This window comes from Molothrus ater, chromosome 3 (genome assembly GCF_012460135.2).
Source record: "Molothrus ater isolate BHLD 08-10-18 breed brown headed cowbird chromosome 3, BPBGC_Mater_1.1, whole genome shotgun sequence".
Lineage (NCBI taxonomy): Eukaryota > Metazoa > Chordata > Aves > Passeriformes > Icteridae > Molothrus > Molothrus ater.
The window spans coordinates 67,788,055-67,808,583 of record NC_050480.2 but is presented as its reverse complement, the minus strand read 5'-3'; the positions used below and the strand labels follow the sequence as shown (position 1 = coordinate 67,808,583).

General features: G+C 41.1%; 1 protein-coding gene across 1 annotated transcript; it reads left to right on the top strand.

The window, feature by feature from the left end:
• Positions 1 to 1,177: 1,177 nt before the first annotated feature.
• On the top strand, positions 1,178 to 12,449 carry RPF2 (ribosome production factor 2 homolog). Its single transcript, XM_036380655.2, has 10 exons — positions 1,178 to 1,245; positions 2,333 to 2,465; positions 3,271 to 3,308; positions 4,015 to 4,054; positions 5,852 to 5,933; positions 6,025 to 6,101; positions 6,421 to 6,520; positions 10,663 to 10,765; positions 11,622 to 11,766; positions 12,070 to 12,449. Exons 1-10 carry the CDS (start codon positions 1,223 to 1,225, stop codon positions 12,247 to 12,249), a joined length of 921 nt encoding a protein of 306 aa, XP_036236548.1. The 5' UTR covers positions 1,178 to 1,222; the 3' UTR covers positions 12,250 to 12,449.
• Positions 12,450 to 20,529: the final 8,080 nt, after the last annotated feature.

Sequence of the window (20,529 nt, the reverse complement as noted above, 5' to 3'; positions counted from 1 at the left end):
AATTATGTAATACCTTAATTAGTAATGATCAGAGGAGAAGCTCCCCCACAGTGTTGTTCACAGCAGAGCATCAGTAAAGAGAAGCCACTAAAATGGCAACAGTTCAAACCATCAATCCCATTATTCCCTTTTTTTTTTTTCTGTGTAGAAGCAACTTGAATCTTAGGGGAAAGGGAGGCAGGGAGAGGAAAGGAAAGGGAGCATGTTCTGTGTGCCTCCAGCCTGGGTGTGGATCTTTCACATGGTAGTGTTGCATTTGAGGTTTCTGGGAGACAGCACAGCCATCCCTCTGGATTTAACTGCAACCATGGAAGTTTAAAAACATCATCATTCAGGCTTGATTTGTGTGGTGTTGATAGATAGAGGGCAGTTATAACTGGAATAACGATCCTGGGAATACACAGGCTCTTGAGTGCCGGAGGGAGGGTTTGCGGTGCGCTCGGTGGCAGCTGAGCCTCCTGCAGAGGGGGCTCTTGCTATGGCTGCTTCAGCCTCTGGGAACAGAGAGGAGCTTCAGGAGTTTGTTCTCTGACAGAATGCAAACACAGCAACTCTCCCATGTTTTGCTAACTGGTTACTTAGTCTGGCACTATGTATGTCAGTTTTTTTTCCCTATGTACAAGGAGTGTTCCAGCATTGGTTTCTGGCCTTCTCAGCCTTTTCTTTCAGCACTACACTGAAACTGTTTCTTTGTTCTAGTTCATCTGGTAATCAGTATTATTTTTTGAAAACATTTTATGTATATCACACACAATGAGTACATTCATAATAATATTAGGGTCTTTTAATATTTTAAGTGTAATTTCTAATGGTCGAGCTTTTGTTCCTATGATAATTAACCCTAACTTTTGCAACCATACAACCTCTGGGTGAAGAACCTTTTTCTGATATCCAACCTAACCCTCCCCTGACACAACTTCAGGCCATTCCCTCGGGTCCTGGCACAGGTCACCACAGAGGTCAGTGTCTGCCCCTCCTCTTCCCCTCAGGAGGAAGTGGCAGACTGCAGTGAGGTCTCCCCTCAGCCTCCTCTGCTCCAGGCTGAACAGCCCGGGCACGCTCCGCCGCTCCCCGCGCGGATTCCCCTCCAGCCCTTCCGTCCCGTGGGACGACGGCGCAGAGGCGCGCCCCGCGCATGCGCCGTGCCCCGCCCGCCCCGCCCTGCCGGCGGATGTGACGCGCGCGGCGGCTCCCGCACCGCGTCGGGCACGTGAGGGCAGCGATGGATGCGCTGGACCGAGTGGTGTGAGTGTGCCGGGAAACCGCTCCGGGAAACGGGAGGGGCGGCGGCCCGGGCGGGATGCACTGCGGGAGCCAGCAGAGAGAAAAGCCTCATGGAAAACGTGCGGGGGAGAGGAAGCCGAGCGCTGCCGTCTTTTTAGTGGTGGCCAAACAGCCCTTTATCAGTTGGTAGCTAAAAAAACCGCAGTGACCTGCTGGTGTTGAATCTGTGTGTTTGCGTACACCTGAGAGAATTCATTTCTGACGTTTCAGTGATGCATGGGAAGAGTTACCATAAACTAAAACACCAGAAGTCCCACTTCAGCGTGAGGAGGAACTTCTTTACAGTGACAGGGCGCTGGAACAGGCTGCCCAGGGAGATCCTGGAGACAGTCCAAACCCACCTCACATTCCTGTGGCACCTGCTCCAGGTTACCCTGCCTTGGCAAGGGGGTTGGTCTCTATGATCTCCAGAGCTCCGTTCCACCCCTGACGATGCTGGGATACCTCTGTGTCTGCGGGGGTATTGTTTGTTTTAAAGAAGAAAATAAAACTAATGCTTTACTGAGAAGATAATCTAGTGGAGAGCTATAAGTCTTAAGCCACGTAGCCACTGATGTGTCTAAGGTCTGTGCCCCTGCACAGACTGCGATATTTCACTTGGCTAGTGCCCAGTGTTCCTCACTGGTTCCTGACAACAGCTTTTATTCTGGGGGCTGTTGGTGGTTTTGAGGAACTTTATTTTCTTCTCATAAGCAAGTTTCTGGCTTGTTGAGGGAGCTGATGGTAGGGGAATCCTTTAGTCTGGCAGTAAGCTGAGAATTCTACTATAGCTTGAGCTCTAAATTAGCAGAAACTGAAAAGCACAAGACTGTAAAATCACCTTTGCTAATTTGGGGGGACAGAGAGGAATAGGAGTGGCAGTAAAAACACATTCACCTGAGACAGGGCTTTTGTCATTGATTGTAATTCTGCAGGTTGGGATTAGTTTGAGTCACTGAAACAAGCTACTTGAACAGTTTGTTCCAATTCTTGTTTGGCTTCACTGTTTTCTGTAGTGTCAAGTCTTGTTACATATATTAAGCTTTTAACTTTTAATTTGTTGTTACAGAAAGCCGAAAACTAAGAGAGCAAAAAGATTTCTTGAGAAGAGAGAACCCAAGTTAAATGAAAATACAAAAAATGCTATGCTCATAAAAGGAGGAAATGCAAATTTAACAGTGACCGAAGTGCTTAAAGACATTGTAAGTTGTTGGACATAGTATGCAACCTTCCTCTCTCTTTCTTATAATTTTCTGTCCCTATTGCACTATCAGTATTTTCAGACTCTCCCTGTATCCCAAATCTCAGAATGACCTGTACTCCAAAGGTGTCATTACCTGCTTCTTAAGGAAGATTGCTTTCTTCCAGTTTCTTCTTTGCCAGAAATGTTGAGCTTGCTCTTTTATTTTTTCACAATTGTCTAGTATATAAGTGAAGTGTTGCCAAGTCTGTTTGAAAACAAGAGGATTAGGCACAGAATTGGGACTGTATCACACAGCTAAGTCATATCCCAAAATCCTGTAAGCTGACTGTGTGTATTGATAGGGAGCTTTCAGCCTCTCATAAAACTACCAGTCTTGTTTCTACCTAAAGGTACCAATCTTGTCTCCTATCTCCATAGCTCAAAATATTATAGCTGTTCCTACACTTGTTTTTCTCTTTGCTTTGTTGTTTTCCTATCCTTTTATGCTTCTATAATCAAGTTGTTTTTCTCTCCCTGTTTTTCCTTATGCCCCTTAGAAGCAGAGGGATTGCTTTGATTTCAGCTGTTTCGCAGTTAATTTTTTATTTCCCAGTTTCTACAAATAATTTCTTGTGCAATTAATTTGGAAACAAGATTGTCTCCAGCTCGAAGGGTATTACTGTGAGCAGGCCTTTTGAGGTACCTTCTTCTAGGCTGCTCTGCATAGTTACTGTTTCACATGTTCCTGTAAACTGTTGGGTTGTAAAAACAACAGTGCTGTACATGTTTTAGAGGTGACATGTGTTAAACTTTGTGTTTTGCAGTATGCTGTGAAGAAGCCTTTCGCTGTACTGTATAAAAGGTAAGTGATCTCACTTTGACATCTTTGAGTCTTCTGACAGACAGCTTTTATTTTGGGGGAGTTTCAGGGCATGAATAGAAATGCAGGCTAGCCTGGGGCCTTGAACAATGACGAGGGTGCAGAAGATGACTGATCATAATTTTCAAGAGACTGGAAACAAGCTACCTGTGATCAGCATTGGTGCTGAGCCCTATTCTGTGGCAGCTGGTATGGAGCAGGATTCAGCTCTAAGTCTTGTTCAAAATGGGAACCCAGTGTCTGTATGAATGTAGTGTAGAAACAACTGTAAATTGTTGTCTAAATTTAATGAATGAACAGGCAAAGGCATTTACTCAGAGTGTCACTGGTGGTAGTGGTGGGGTGTTCTGCAGGTCAGGCCCCAGGAAACAGGAAATGTGGAGGAAAGTACTTGGAATGGCAGTGATGGCACTGAGGCATTCCTGGCAGTAGTCATAGGACTTGTGATTTGAACTCAAACTGAGCCTTTACTGCTGGGGTTTCTGGTAGAATGCAAAACTCTTTGTTATCAGAGAATTAATAAGAAATTGTTATCTGGGCCTGTTCTGGGGGGTTTTTTGGTTTTTTGTTTTAGTTTGTTTTGTTTTTTTGTTTGTTTGTTTTTGGGGTTGTGTTTTTTTGGTTTTTTGTGGTGTTTTGTTTTGTTTTGTTTTTTGTTTTTTAACTTGTTTTTTTCTCCTCCTCTCAGGAAAAATATTACCAGGCCTTTTGAGGACCAAACATCATTGGTAAGTATAGACAATGTTTTCTCTTACAACAGTTTTGAGCAAGCTATCCTTGTGTGCCAAAAGATGAACCATCAGGAAAGAATAGACTGTCTGCATAGAGCTTTGCTGGAACTAAGGGGTAAAAAGAGAGTCTATTGCTTTTGGAAGAGGCAGGCCACTCAGGAGGGCCTCAAAGATGTTGTGAGGGTATGCAGGGAGAAAATTAGAAGGGTCCAAGCCCAACTAGAATTTAATCTGGTTACTGCCATAAAAGACAATAAAAAATGTTTTTGCAATTAGATCACCAACAAACTGAGGGCTAAAGGGAATCTCCATCCTTTACTGGATGCAGAGGGAAACAGGGACAAAGGATGAGGAAAATGCTGAGGTACTTAGTGCCTTCTTTGCCTCAGTCTATAGTAGCAGCAGCAGTTGCTCTCTGGGTACCCTGAGCTGGAAGACAAGGACAGGGAGCAGAATGAAGTCCCCATAATGCAGGAAGAGATGGTTGGTGTGCTGCTACACCACTCAGACAGCACATCTATGGGGCTATGTGGGATCCATCAAGGGTGCTCAGGGAGCTGGTGGAAAAGCTCACTAAGCCCCTTTCAGTCCTTTAGCAGCAATCCTGACTGGCTGGCTGGAGGCTTTTTTTTAAGAGGGCAGTTTTGCAATGTGTGTGTTGTTGCAGGATATGCAGGGCACATTCGAAGAATTTGAGTTTTTTACATCTCTTTAATAAAATACACAGCTATTAGAGAGTGCACAGATATCAACACACAGTGACTAACAGAGCTGTATGAGCACATGTTTCAAAGGGAGTCCCCTCTGCTGTGTTCTTGGCCTGTCTAGAGTCAGCATTTCTCAGGGATCTGGGGGCAAAACTCAGTGCTGAGCTGTGTGATTTAGCCCAGTCTCTGCAAGTGTCTCTCTGACCTCCCAGAGGGGCAGAGCTGCAATGTCCTCTCTGAGCTGCTGCTGTTGCAAGGGTGGGAGATGAAGTGTCCTTCTGTGCTTCACAAGTTCCAAGTGCAGGTGTGTACTTGTGGGAAGCACTGGGTAAGTTCTCTGTGTGTGTGCATCACTCTTGATACACAAGATGAGAAGCTGCCTTGGGAGGTAGAAGTGCATAAAAAGACTTTGGAGCTGGACATCTTTAGAAAGAACTGCTGTAATGTTGGCTCTGGACGTTGTACCATAGTAAGTTCTCTAATCTGTTCCTCCTGGGGAAAAGATCTCTGTGATAATCACCACTGGCTTGGTTTTAGGTAGCATCTTAGTCTTAAATAATAAGTTGACATGAAGCTGCTCTGTAGTAGGACTCTTGTGCCAAGTGCAGATGTTGTTAGCCTTGCTGTTGAGGGAATTAACTGGTTGTTCAGAAGCTGTCAGGCAAGGCCAATATGCTGCATAAAGCTTAGTTGGGAAACTACGATGAGACTTTAAAATGGTAGCCAGCTTGACAATACTTACTTGTCGGGCAAGAAGAAGTGGTTGAAAGTATCTCGTGTAGAACCAAATAACCAGGAATTATAAGAAAGGGTAATAGATAAAATGGCAAGAAAAAATTGCCTGACTTGTATTTTAAGATGTAATGGTAAATAAAAAAAGAAATTATTTGAATCTTGAATCCAGCTGTCAGTTTTAGCATAAGTGCTGAAAAACACTCATGACATGCTCAAAACTCTTCTGGTAAGTGCAGTTGTTCTTCTCATTAAGTAGCTCACAAACTCCTATGTTTGTGCCATATGCCTTTGCAGAATATTTTAAACCCCGTGAACTGCAACTCAAAAGTTTGATTATATTCTTCAATTGCAGGAGTTTTTTTCCAAGAAATCAGATTGTTCTCTGTTTCTCTTTGGCTCTCATAACAAGAAGCGACCTAACAACCTGATAATAGGTAATAAATCTCAGTTGGGTTTTTATTGGGATGGTAGGTGTAGTTTTCAGTGAATATTTAAATAGCTGCGTTTTCTTTTTTACTCTCACAGGTCGCATGTTTGACTACCACGTGCTAGACATGATTGAGCTGGGCGTTGAGAAGTTTGTAGCCCTAAAAGATATCAAGGTAAGGAATTGCTAATTCAGTATTTCAGCGACACCTACTGGTGGATTTTTTTGGTTGCAATTTTTTCTGTGCCCTGAAATGAACCAAGTTGTTTAAAAGATTGTTTCATGCCGTTTATGAGGATTGGTAATTTGTGTACTCCAGAATTTTAATTTTATGCTCTGCTTTTTAATTTAGTTTTGTTAGTCTATTCTGTCCCTGTTGATCACAGGTCACAGCAGTTTTTCTTTTCAGTGTTGAATGACTGGCCAGCTATTAAATCAATTATATGTTCCCTAACTGTCTGAATTTTTGTTGTTTTAAAATTCTTATTCCACAGAACAGTAAGTGTCCTGAAGGGACAAAACCTATGTTGATATTTGCTGGTGACATGTTTGATGTGAATGAAGAATATAGAAGACTGAAGAGCCTTCTTATTGGTCAGTATTTTGATTATTTGGGTGGTAGGATTGCATGGATCTGTAATAATATGATCTGTTGGGAAAAGCTAGTTTGTCAATAAATCCTTGCTTATGTTCAGCACAGAAGGAAAACAACAATGAGCACTTGTAGGTTTCATGTCACATAAAATTTAAGTTAACTAATTGTGATGCCTTTTAAAGGGAGGAAAAAAGAATGTTCTAAAAGACTCTGAAGATTAAACTTTATGATCACTAGAGATCATTACTTTTGTTGTGGAAAAACTGTCATTTTCCAAAATGTCTTGGCCTTATAATTGTACTGGGTTGTCACTTTTCTAACCAAATGTTCTGAAATATCTAAATTGAAATCAGTGGATTAAGTTCAGAAAGTGGGATATTTTTGCTTACAGAAAAGTCAAATCAGTCTAACTCAGCTTTTGTTTTTGTGTTGAAAGCATTTTTTTGTTGGAAATTCCCCCAATTCTAGCAAGCATGCCGTTACTTAGGATACTTGGAGAGAATACGTGCAGTGAAAATCAACTGTAGATAAGTTGTGCCCTAACTTTAAGGCAGGCTTGGAGCTTAGGAAACAAACTGGCATGAAGTTTTTTATTATCTTAAAGTTAGAGCCTCTGGAAGATAAAGCACATTGTAGTTTTATAGAAGCTATATGTAGACAAAGAAGTTACAGGATATTGTGTCTCTTGGCACTTAAAAAATGCTTCTTGCTTGGCAAAACTAGATCTAGTAAGTAGGGTGGAGTGATTTTTCTTTTTAATAGTTTTCCTAAAAGTAGATTAGGTTTTTTTTGTTGGTCTATTTTTTAAGTTCTGGTAAAATACTGAACCTGGCTCAGTAAGAGCAGTCTTGTTCTTTCAGTTCCTTTCTTGGGTTTCTAGATTTCTAGGCAAACGGGTAAAAGATTGCTCTTTAAAAACAGACCCCCTAAAAAAGAGAATTTTTTTCCTTAGTATTATTCCTTAAAGCAAGATGTTTCATCTGGAATGAGACTGAAAGGGAGCAGGAGAGGAGTAAATTTTCTTCCTCTCAATACAGCTGATTGGTTCTTGGGGATGAGTGAAAGGGTGGTAACTGAGCTTATACATCTTTGAAGATGCCTGAATACAAAGATGAGTAAGTTTTGCTGCTGCATGTTTGTGTCACTGTAAATGACTATTTACACAGGAAGCAGGTGCATTTTCTGAAGTGTATCTTGTTCAGGCATCTGCACAGTGCTGGGCATCCAGATGTGCTCAAGCAGCCTGTGATCAAACAGCTGAAATGGCAGACATGCATAGTAAGATAGTTGCCAAATAACTGAGCAGTTCTTCCCCTTTCTCTTGATGTTCACCTGTCCTTTCTCCTCTCCTATTTATTAGCCATGAATGACTTGGCAGTCAAATGTACTCCACACCCAATCTTTCTTCTTGAACATATGCCAAGTACTCCAGGGCTTAATTATTCTACTGAGTTCTGTGAAATACCCAGATGCAAAGCAAGAGTCAAAAAAAAGGTTAAGGAGAGTAATGGCTTGAAGATACCATGCACAAATTAAAATAGTTTGGGTGTTAATCTGACCTGCTTCAAAACTGGCCTTAACCAATAAGGAAGAAGTGATTTGTTCTATTTCTGCAAAAGATGGTGCCCTTAAGCTGTTACTCTTGCTAAGAAAGATACAAGAATGTCTTTATAACAACAGCTGCAAATATTTTGTTGCTGTACCAGTATTGTTGGATCCCAGAGGGAATATCAGATAGCTGACAGCTTCTTGTTGCCAAAGCAGTGTGATGCCAGTGATGCCGAGGAACAACCAAGCTTTCATTGGCTTTTGTGATATCAAAAGGGCTTATGTATGTTTGGACAATCATCTTACAGCAGTTTCTTGGTAAAATTAAGGGCAAGGGTGAATTATTGTCTTCATGGTAACCAAATGCTACAGTCTGGGTAAACTGTGAAGTGGAAGAAGCTGTTTAGGAGAAATAAATAACGGATGCATTTTCTTTCTGACCTGGAAGAGGAAGACATACCACTTTTTCTCTTTTGGTTTTCATTGGTCTCCAAGTGGTAGTGTAGTTCATTTAAATGATGTAAGTCTTGGAATGCATTTAATGAAATTCTAGTAATTTTTTATGCCTGCATCTATAAGATGTTTCAACTGTTACAACACTGTCTACTTGTTGTTAGTTCTGTTGTTGCTCATCTATTTTATCCTAAAAATGGCCAGACCAATATAGGGCATGCTTATTTACTTTCTAAATGTTGGTTTGCAGATCTCTGCAATTTTAGATTGGCTGTCACCTTGGTCTTCAAACATCCTTCCTCACACAGACTCTTTTTGAGTGTTTGAAAATATTTGAGAGCTTTTTCTGGCCAGGAAAGGGATGGCTGGGAAATGTTTAAACTGCTTTCACGCTAACCAAAGCTACACAGAATACAGTGTTACCAGCTTTTGGATACAAATTGATACAGAAGGAGTTACATTCCAAAATCAATTAAGAATTTAATCTGTAAATAGAAAGGTCCTGAAAAGCTCTCTGTATGAAAGAGTAAATTAGACTTTCTGGAAACACGTTTGAGGACGAGGGGGAGAGAGAACTAGGAATGGAAAGAAAGGAGAAAGCAAGTCTCTAGTCCAACCAAAGCAAGAGTTGTAAATTAAGAGTATGTTTAAAAAACTTCAACTCTCTGGGTGTACTGAAGTGTAAGGTTTCTGCAGCTGTTCGGTGTTGCCAGGAAACAAATTCCTGACCACCTGCGTTTATGGGAAGAGATCATCCTGTGGGTAAAAGGATCTATGATGCCACAGGAAAATATGAAAGGGAGGTGTTGCCAATAAAACCACTGTGAATGTAAGCTTGTGTACCTGCAGAGAACTAACTGAACGGAAAAAAAATATGCCATGAGTGAACAAAATGTTTTATTTGCAACTTTTCCTCTAACTACAAGTTAGACTCGAAATAAGAGAGTATTTAATTGACCAAGAAAGTTTCCTGGGCTGACTCCATCTGTTATTTGCCAGCCAAACTGTGTTTTGGATGTCACTCCAGTGCTTATACTCTTTCAAAAAGGTAGTGAAGGAAAAGACAAGTAGCCAAGGGATCTGAAAACAGAACAGAGCAGAAAAGAGTGATATGTTTTGCATGTGTTAGCTGTTCTCCTATGTTTCAGCATTGCCCTGTCATGTTTATTAGCACACCTTGTTCCCTTGGTCAAGGTCACATTCTTTCTCCACCTTCTGCATATGTTGGACAGATTGCTGTGCTCATTGCAGGCTCTCTGCTTGCACAGTATATTTTCATAGCCTGATATAAGAACCTTGCTAGAAGCAGCCCATTTTGTATTTAACCTGTATTTCAGCATTGTCTTTGCAAACTGGGCAAATATTTGAAGTGTCTTATTTTCCTAGATGTGTTGTTGTTATTAATAGGGAAAACATTAGACATAATGACAAATACTGCTTTACATAGAGGACAGGAGTACTTTGTTGTGAGAGACATATGAAAGAAATTCTATATCTAAACTTTTTCCCAAAGTCAGAGAGAGAAAATGTAGGTAAGAATAGTTGGAGTTTTGATCTGCTGTGTACTGGTTTTGATCCCTCTTTCTACTGTTCCAAATATGGCTATGATTAGGATTTCAGTATTAGGTTTGAATGATGTCTTTAAATAGATACCTGAGGAAATGGCTTCTCTGTACTGATTGTGTTTGTCTGAGCATTGACTGGCCTAAACACCAAATAAGATGATTTCCCCCCCCTGATTTTAGGGATGAATATTTAAAACAATAGACAATGCAATTATTCCCATTAGCTCAATAATGCTAAGTTACTTCGCTGAAAGTGTATTTGCTCATTTCCATGCATTTATGTATAGGAAGTATATATATATATATATATATATTCCTCCAAAGCTATCTCTGGGAAGTCACTGTGTTCCTGTCAGGATATCCACACACATTTGGATTCACCAGTGCACACCAAAACATGCGATGTTAAATTTCTGTCCTGTGTATTGGCCAGGCTGCAGTTTGAAGTAGGGGCTATTTCATGAGATTCCTGTTTCAAAATGGGCCCACATCACATCACCAATTTGCTACAGGTATCTGTTGGTTTTGTTTTCAGCCAAGAACCTGCCATTTATTCCTTTTAAATACTCTCTCAGATTTCTTCAGAGGTCCCACTGTGCCCAATATTCGTCTGGCTGGTTTAGAGTACGTTCTGCATTTCACAGCTGTAGATGGGAAAATTTACATGAGAAGCTACAAGTGAGTATCTGTTTTATCTATTTGTCTGGGTTTTGGTACAAAACCTGTAGTTGTTGCTCCAGTGTAATTTGTACAGTAGAAGAAAAGCGCTTGAGCCCTAAGTCTGCTGGCTCCTTCCTTGTCAAGCTCCTCCTGGCTCAGGATTGCTCTTTCATATGGCTTGGTTTGTAAAGTGGTGTGAATTAACTTAGTGAATTTTGGGTACTGTCTTAGACTTGATGGCCTTAGTCTGTTCTCAGGCTGATTTCTATGAGTCTCCTCACTTAGGTGTTTGCCAGGGAACAACAGGGGATAGGCTGTAGACAGAGATGTGCAAGGAAGACTAGGAAAAGGCAGGGCAAGAAAATCTTTCTTGTTGCATTGGTGTTCACCCTCACAGTCACTCCCTGCCTTAGGAGACTGTGAACATTCATAGCTTGTGTTCCGTGTGATTTTGATTTCTCTTAATACAAAATCATTTTAATCAGCTTCACTCATAAAGAACCAAAACAGTTTCTCAGATAAGTGCTCAGGTTATTTTACTGTAAATTATAGTGAATATTTTTATGTCTAATAATACCCAGGGTGCTGTTTTGATTTTGAAAAGTGATATGGCTTTCAGGGTACTGGGACTGAGTTTTAAAAGTGATACTGATTATACTAGTCCTGTTAAAAAATAAAATAAATTACATTAGTCAGGTCATATTTTGGATGTGTTCAAATTGTAATGGGACTGATTTATTATAAATTGTTATTGATGGATGCCTTCCCAAAATACAGTAGTATTTTGAACTGCAGGATTGGACCTGTTAAGGAAGATGGATTAATCACTAGTACAGGGGACAATGTTGATTTTCATTGATTTTTCCCCTCCTAGAGTGCTTCTGAAGAAATCTGGCTGTAAAATACCCAGAATTGAACTGGAAGAGATGGGACCTTCATTAGATCTGGTTATGAGGAGGACACATTTAGCCTCAGATGACCTTTATAAGCTGTCTTTGAAACAGCCAAAAGGCCTGAAGGTATGTACCATGGGAAGGGCATTGCTTTCAGATCTCTCTGTGAAGGAGAGCAAAGGCTGAAGTATTACTTGTTGTGTGTTTGACCAGAGCTTACTTTCATCGAGGCCAGCTGACATTCCTGGGGCCACAGCACTTCTGTGGTGCTCAGCTGGCAGCCAGACTCTCCTCTGGAAGCACGCAGAACACACAGCACAAATCTTAGTGTCTCCAACCAGTGTATGAGGCCTTGCTTTTGGGCACTTGATTCTCACCAGAGCTCCTGGGACTGTACTCAGAACTATTAACATTGTTCTCCCCTTGCAGCCTAAGAAGAAAAAGAACATCTCCCATGATGCTCTTGGTACAACTTACGGTCGGATCCACATGCAGAAGCAGGATCTCAGTAAACTGCAGACACGGAAAATGAAAGGCTTAAAAAAGAGGCCAGCAGAGAAGTCAGCTCAAGATGGTGGGGCTACTCCCAAAAAGTCAAAGTCAGCTTGACTTTGAAAACTCTTTGTGCTTTGAAATTTAGAATATATGTTGTAATATAAATTGTCAGACATTAAAGACTGAGGTGCTGTTAGCTTTAGTTTTATAACAAAAAAATCTTTTAAATAGTTTGTCATTTTAAAGGGAACATTGGGGTATTGAGCTTTAACATGGAGCTTGGTTATTTAAAATAAAATATATTATACACCTTTCTTAGTTTTCCAAAGCTGAGTGTTTGTTTCTTGATATTAGCAGTATATGGGAATCAAAGAGGTGAGTCATTTCCTGGACAATTTCACAGAGTGGATTGGAAGGGACTGTAAAGATCATCTGGTTCCAACCCCCTTGCCATGAGGAGGGACATTTTCTACTAGACCAGGCTGCTCAAGGCCCCATCCAACTTGGTCTTGAACCCTTCCAGAGATGGGGCATCCCCAGCTTCTCTGGGCAACCTGTTCCAGTGCCTTACCACCCACACAAAAAAAGAATTTCTTCCCAATATCCCCCATGCTTTATGCTTTTAGCATAGAGGCATTTAAATTATGGCTCTAATGAAGCAACTTGCTGGTGGGAGAGGCTTAAATTCCTCTGTGCTGCCCTTCAGGTGCTCTCCTGTTGACCTGCAATCCCTCTCCAGGCTTTGGGCATCTCTTACTGGCATCAAACCAGTCAGGGTGGGATTGATTGAGGTTCCCTTCCACCAGAAACTTAAGTTATATTGCTGTTTTCTTGGGAGCCCTTCATCAGTCAGTCCTTACACATTCTGTGCAGGATCAGAGCAATGAATGTGCATAATATGCACAACTTCTCTGTTCATTTATTGTTTATGTATTTCAGATTTTGCACAGCTGCAACACTCAATACATTTTCTAAAGTGGGAGCTCAATACATGTGTGATGGCCAGGCTTTGCTTCTCACTATTGCACTGGAGAAGTAGGAGCACTTAAGGTGTTTTTACTGTGTTCATCACCATGGTAGCAAAGTACCTGATATTTACTTTAGGCATAAATGGAACCTTTACAGGTTGAATCTCAGTTTTTGCTGCCTGATTTGTGCCCAGAATGGAAATATGTGAAGCCACCACTAAAGGTCCATTTTTTCAAATATTTTTTCTTCTTACCCTGCTTTCCTCCCAATTTTGTGCTCATGAGTTAGTGCAGACTCAGCTAGACTTGTATAAAGGGGATGAGAGTTCAAGAGTTTAATGAGACTTTGGTGTGGTATTCTGGTTTTGGAACACATTGAAAAACCTAGGTTTTTTAATTCTGCTTGTCTCTTTGGAAGCGGTTTCTCTGCCCTGTAAACATAATTGTTATAGAAGTATACACACATTACCCTGAACACAGCAAACTTGCTCACCCTACTTATGTTTTTAATATTTTTCTTGCTAGTTTTCTAATCAGCTGAAGTGTCACATCAGAAATAGGTGGTTTGTTATGTTCAGTTGTCTTCTGCATCGTGGATGGAAGCTGTTGGGCAGCTTTGCTTTCCTTACGGGAGGGCTGGAGCTGTGACTGTGCAAATGCCACCCATGACATTCTTGCAGTGCTCATTTGATAAAATTTGTAGTGTGAGAAGGGAAGGGCTTTAAAAGTTTGGGCTCATTTTGGGGGCACAAGCATATTTATCATCAATGTCTCTCTCCAAACCCTTTTCTCCAAACTATAACCATGTGTTTGAGAAATTGATGATTCCATAAACTTATTCAGATTTGCATTTCCCATTGTATCTTTCTGAAGTACAAATCACTGGGCTTTTGTCTGAAAGCTATAGAAGAACCCTACTAGCACTAGCTGTCTAGTACCCTACTAGCAATGCTGTCTTTTACAAGGTTTGAGTTGTAGAAGTAATACAAAATACTATAAATTAGTAAAAGCATGCCCATAGTTTAAAACACTGTAATTTTCCATATTTTCCTAATTTGGAAGCTAATTTTGGTGCTTAATTTGGGTTTTAAAACTTGACTTAGCAGTAATGTAGACCATCTAAAATCCTATTATCTCTTAATGTAAAAAATGTAACAGTTGTTCAGTAGGAGCCCTCAGAGAGAAGCTGTTGCATCCTGGTGTGAGGTTTTTTTTAATGCTGCTACTGGTTTGCTCCATGTCTGAAGAGGAGCTTTGGACAGGTTAGGGCTACTACACCTTCCAGCCCCTGAGTGTGGTTACTTAAGGCTTCAGAGGGTGAGAAGTCCTTGAGCATGGGAAATCAGTCAGGTGGGAGAACCCAGGTGCATTTATTTGCCCTTTGCAGGTGGAATTTGAAGTGCCTGATGTCCCTCACCTGTGGCTGTTTGTGCGAATACCCTGTTTGTGTGAATACCCTTTTATATACAGCTTTTTGTACTGGTAAAATACAGTTACATGGTGGACAGAATGTGTTAGATATGCAAGGCAAGGAGAAATTCTTCTGGATACAGTGTGAGGATATTTAGGTTATGCTTTTTCATGCCAATCACTTTCAGGATATGTTGTTAGCAAGGATTAAAATTTACTGTGTTTCTGAGAGATACTTTGTAGTACTCTAGTGCCATTTTGGTGCGAATTCTTGAGTGCGAAGTGGAAATGCTCTCAGAACAGAAATGAGCTGCTCTGGTCTCTGTATGATGAGATAGGATGAAGCCAAGCTAACAAATGAGATCACTGGTGCCCTTTGGAGAAGTTTCAGCCTTTCTGTGAAGCGCTGACAAAGCCACAGGGCTGGAGGCTGCTGTGATTTCAGGGGTTCAGCGGGTACAACCACTCATCTGCTCCATAGGCAATGGCTGCATTCCCAGTATCTGATTTAACTGAAGGTGAATGGTGATAGGAGGGCTAAATATAACCTTTCTAGTGGAATGCTCCTATTTCCCAGAGTCTTTCAAAGTGTAGGGAAATTTGTCTGCATGAGGAACAGAACGTGCAGTACTCAAAGGGCAGCTGATGAAAGGGGCTTGATCTACCTCAATTGCTCCTTGCTTCCAGAGTTCACCAGGCTCTGAAAACACCTAAACATGGCCCCAGGGGTTGCCTGGCATAGGCAAGGCATAACAGGCATGCTCATCCCTTTCCTCTGGCTTTTTTCTTCCTGCCTCTCAACACACAGGAGTCAGCTTCATTTATGGCCTAGTAATAGCTCTGGTTTGAAGCAAATACATGTGGGCAAAGTGTGGCTCCTGAGGCTGTGCCTGTGCAGGAAGGTGAAGCTGCAAATAGGCAGTCAAGCCCACACTTTCTTTAGTCTAGCTGACAGGGTGGCCAGGGCAAGGAGGGTACAATTTGTGCCTTCTGTAGACCGCTGGTCTCTATGCTGATGTTGCCCAGCTGTGCTGCTCATGGCTTTACTGCTACTGTTATCCAGGCTCCTGTCATTATAAGTAACTGATGATACACATGTAATATACAGCCTACCTGCAGTTTAAGGCTTCTTGGCTCTTTTTAGGTGTGGTAGAATTATAAAAAGTAGGAAGAGAGGTATATACTGAGTGCTGAAACCTGCAAGATTTTTGGGATTCCCACATTTTTGGGAATCTGTCCTGGGTGCACATAATCACAGCTTTAGCTCTGGGTTAGTATAATGTGACAGACTGAGCAATGAGGGGTGTGTGTTTGAAAAGGGCATATGAACTCTCTTCTCCTTCCTGGATTTGGTAGGTTTGAGCTTATCTTTACAGTTCCTTAGCAACCTTATTTGTTTTCAGTAAGTGCTTTCTGGGTTTGATTGTGAGGGTTTCCCTCCACCACTGGCTTGGTTGCAGCTGGGAAGGGTTAGAAAAGAGCATGAAAAGAGGACATGGCAGACACATCGAGTGTCACACTGACTGCTGCTTCCTTCAGCCAGGCGAAAAAAGGCTTATTCTAGATGCTATCAAATAAAAGGGAGCAGGGGAGCAGGGTAAGGAGACTAGAGCAGAACTCTGTTAGAGATATTTTCATTATTAAAGAGAAGAAAGTGGAAAATGTTAGCTGTGCATAATATATATAACATAGCCATACATAATACATGTTAACATGTGTATTACACATGGTGCAGAGAGTTCTCCCCTGTCCCCCAGTGTAATTTATCTCCTCCCTTTGAACTTTGCTAAAGTGCCTCTAGCAGTACTGACACATCCCAGATGCAATCCAAAAACATAGCTGAGAAATGGGTCAGTTGCATCAGAAGTCAGATTTCTTAAAAATGTACAAGGAAAAGAGACATGAGGCTTCTGAATGTGAAGTCTCTGTAGGATTGCCTTTCTAAATGGATGAATGTTCCAAGTTAGCAATATGACTAACACTACATAGGAAGAACAGCTTTGCTGTCACACATCTATACAGAGCGTAGTGAAAAAAAAGTAGGTAATCTGGGATTAAAATTTGTCCTAAATAACATGGGCATCATATACTCAGAGCAATCTGAGTGAACACAGTGAACACAGCAGATGTTCTCTGATCAAGACATTTCTAAGGTGTCTCTTCTTCATTTCTTCTTTTGTTTGACTTTTGGTGATATTCTGTTTACTTGACCTTCCCCCACCCTGCTTCTCTAAGATAAACACAAAGTAATTCAGGGGAAGTAGACACAAAGTTTTTAGTAGAATTTAACAGGGAATGTTAAATTTCCCGTAAACATTAAAAAAAAATGTTGAGTAGAATTAAACATGGTTAATGACAAAATCTCATTTTCTTCCAACTTTCCCCCTTGATAATCCCGTAATTCTTTCTGTGATGCAAAACATCACCTATGAAATCTGGATTTCTCACTCCATCCATGATCCTGAAGTAAGCCCTATGGGCCCTCTGTTCTGTTTTGATTGTTGCAATTTGTTCCTCTTGACTCCTTTCACCCTCACAGCCTCCAAAACAAACATGACAGATCTGCAGTGCCCTTTTCCCACTGTTTGCCTTCTTCCACTGGCAAGAAATTTGAATTTCTTGTCTGGTATTTTTATGCACAATAAACAGTATTTTTCACATATACAGTGCTGCAATGCAAAGTACGGTGAACGTCAGAATCCAAGTTTCTCTCCCTGTTTCCCAACATTTAGATCTATTCCCTGGAGAAGGCAGTCTCAGCAGCCATGCAGTGAAAGGGCTGTCACTGCAGGCAGAGTTCTGTGATCAATTCCAAGGCTGTTTTAGGTACTGGCATTATTTCTTCCCCTTTTAAATGCACAAAATTAAACCACTGATCTCTGCTGCTGGCCTCTAGGCAGGAGAATTACTGATGCTGCTGTATGCCCTGGAATTACTGCTGCAGCAGCAACTATCTGTGTTAGTTGTAGATAGGCATGCTGGGGCTCAAGATTTGTCTGTTGCCAAAAGATAGTTTAAAACCCTTTTCCCTCTCCACTTGTTTTTCAGATAAATGCATGTTTCTTGAACTAAGTCAGGCTCCCTCTTTTCCTAGTCCAAAGAAGTCCATGAGTAGTTGCATCTTTTCAGCTTTGATTGCAATTTGCTAATGTTTCTCTCCAGTGGCAACCGAGAGAACTCTCTCCTTGGCCTGGAAGTTGCTCTCTCCTCTGGAGGAAGGTGAGGGAGAGACCACAGAAGTGAGGAGGAGGAAGATTCAGGCAAAATGTCTCCTCTCTCCACTGGTGTGTCATGTTCTCGTGTGTGATAGAAACTAGTCTCCCAAATGCAACAAAGAAATGTGAAATATTGGGCAGTACAAATTCACCCCAAGCATCTCTAAGCAAAGTTCTCATGAGCCTCTCCCCTGTTTGGTGTGAGCCACTGCCAAAGATGGGCAGTCACAGCTGCTCTATCAGGGAGTCTGTCTTAGGACAGATTGCTGCAAAGAGTGTGATGTAGAACTTGCACTCACCTCCCATTGCTGCCATTTAATTTTTTTTTCAGTTGAAAATAGATTATGAAGAATTTATGATGGTCTCCAAAGGGCGCATGCAACATGCCAATAAACATGCTTTTAATTCCTAAGAGGCAATAGACTTCAGCTCCTGTTGGCTTATTTTGCACACAGGAATAACTCCTTGCTCAGGGTTATTTTAAAGAAGTGTTAGGCTTTATGTGTTATGTTGTGAGAAGAAGTTTGTAGATGCTTTACTTCTTTTTTTTGTTTGTTTCTTTTCTTTTCCCTTTCTTCTCTGAACATACTTGAAATACCTAAGGATACTTCTAGGATATTGTAGGGAAAATAGTGGTACAACTCAAATGTGTTCTGTAGTTGATTGGTGAAGGGTTTTTCTTTGTGTTTCAGATGCTCACCTCTTCAGGGTGAGCAGAAAGGCTCACTTGAATAAAGATTCAGAGACCTGGTAACTGCTGGGCACTTCTCTCTTCCCTTCCAGAGAGAGAGGGATACCCACCCTTCCTGCCTTTAGCCTTCTCCAGTTTCTCAGAGGCAGTAGGTCATACATAATAATATTTCTTTAAAAATCCAAACAAACCCACAAACCAAACACTTTATAGATAACACCATGTGGGGAGTGCAGCAGCAGTGCTGACATAAGGAATTAGGAAAGTGCAGCTGTTTGTGGGACTGGCAATCAGGTCAGGGAATTGAATTCACTTGAAAAGGCAGGTGGGGGAGAAGGAAGGGGCTGTGCTTTGCTTTGAAGCCTGGATTAGCTCCCTGATCTGGCTCACAGCACAGCTGGATGTGCACAGCTGCACTGGAGAGGCAGCAAAAGGCTAGGGGTGGGATGGGAGATGTAGGGGAACTCCTGCCACTTGAGTTCCTGCTTACAGTAGTATCTGTAAGACAGTGCCCAAGTTTGAGAATTACTACAGTTCTGAGTTTGCTCTTAAGGAAATCAATGGGGTTTGAGACCTATATTTGCCAGAAAGCTTCATAACAGCTTTCCCTGTGACAGTCTCTTTTAAGACCATTTTACAGATGTGATAGCAAAGGTTAAGCAAACAGATTTGTTTTGGGAACAAAGATAAAATGTGAAGTCATGAATTCCTTGTTGGTGTGGTCTCTGTTGGTGGTTTCCATGTACCTTCCTGTGGCTGAAGCCTTTGCTGCCTCTGCTGTGGTGGAGCTGGCACAGCTGTCAGCGTCACTTGGTCAGGGAAAAGTTGACTCAAGTGGAATCACTGATGGTTCTTCATTTGCTTTGCAAAAACACCCTCTCAGAAATGCTGAGCTTTTTCAACAAAGAGCAACACCAGTTGTAAGAAAGATGCTAGGTCATCTCTGTGCCATTTTTAGCAAAACATGAAGAAAACAGTCCAGTTTGGTTTTAAGGCAGCCTTCAAAATAATATTCAGGAAACTTCTGCTGATCAGGAGTAACCTTCTGACAAAACTTCCTATGTAGTTTCTGGTTTAACTGGAAGGATTTTCTCCACTATGAAGATTTCTCAACATACAGCTTTTTCCTCTATGCTATGGAGACATGCTATGAACAAGATTTTTTGAGCTGCAGTAAGTGATTTTATTTAATGAACTTGAATAAAAGATTAGGTTGGGCTTGTTCTAATCTGAGCATGATTAGAAATACTTAACGTATATTTAGCTTGGAAAGTTAATGCCACATTTTAGCATGACCCTCAAGTTTTTGATGGCAGATTTAGTTATTTTCTCCAGCTATGAAAAATATTTTAAATTTCATTTACATTTTGTTATCTATGTTACTGTTTTCAGGATGAAATAGCTCTTTAGGTTCTTAGTTACTTTTCTTTCAATTACTGGAAGGAAATCTGTTCTGTGGCTTTTGTGGTTAAGTGACTGAAAGGTTTAAGCATGTGTAGACAAAGCTGTCCGTGTTAAGAAAAGAGTATAGTTAAAGGCATATTATGAAAAAGTGAAAGGTGAAATTCTTTTTCACCTGTGAGCTGCATAGGACACAATAAACCTACCCTAAAGATGATCTCATACATGACATTCTGTCAAAGGTAATTCTTGTTCCTTTAGGGACTCATGCTTGTGGCAGGAGATTTATGCCACCTGACTGGTATGCCTGGAGAAAAAGATGTATTAAATGCTAGCAGAGAAGAAGGAAAAAGCTTGTCAAAACTTGTGGTTTATGAAAATGGTGCCAACATTTGGTCAGAGCCAGCTTTACTAGGGTTGCAATCAATTCTGGGAGCTGAGTTTACAGGGAAGTTTTGCTGTTCTAATAAAAGGTAGAACAGGATGAACTTTTCAACCTAGTAGGTAAAGAACTAGGGGCCCAATTCTGTCAGCAAAACAAATGAGTGTTAAGAAGGAACAGCCAAATTATTAACACAAGGCAATGGGGGAAGTGTTTTCTCACAATAAAAGCCAGGTTACTGAAATCAGAAACTATCTGATTTTCTATGTCCCCTCTTGGACACTGAACCAGACACTTGGAGCCTTGCTCAGAGACTGAACATGGCTT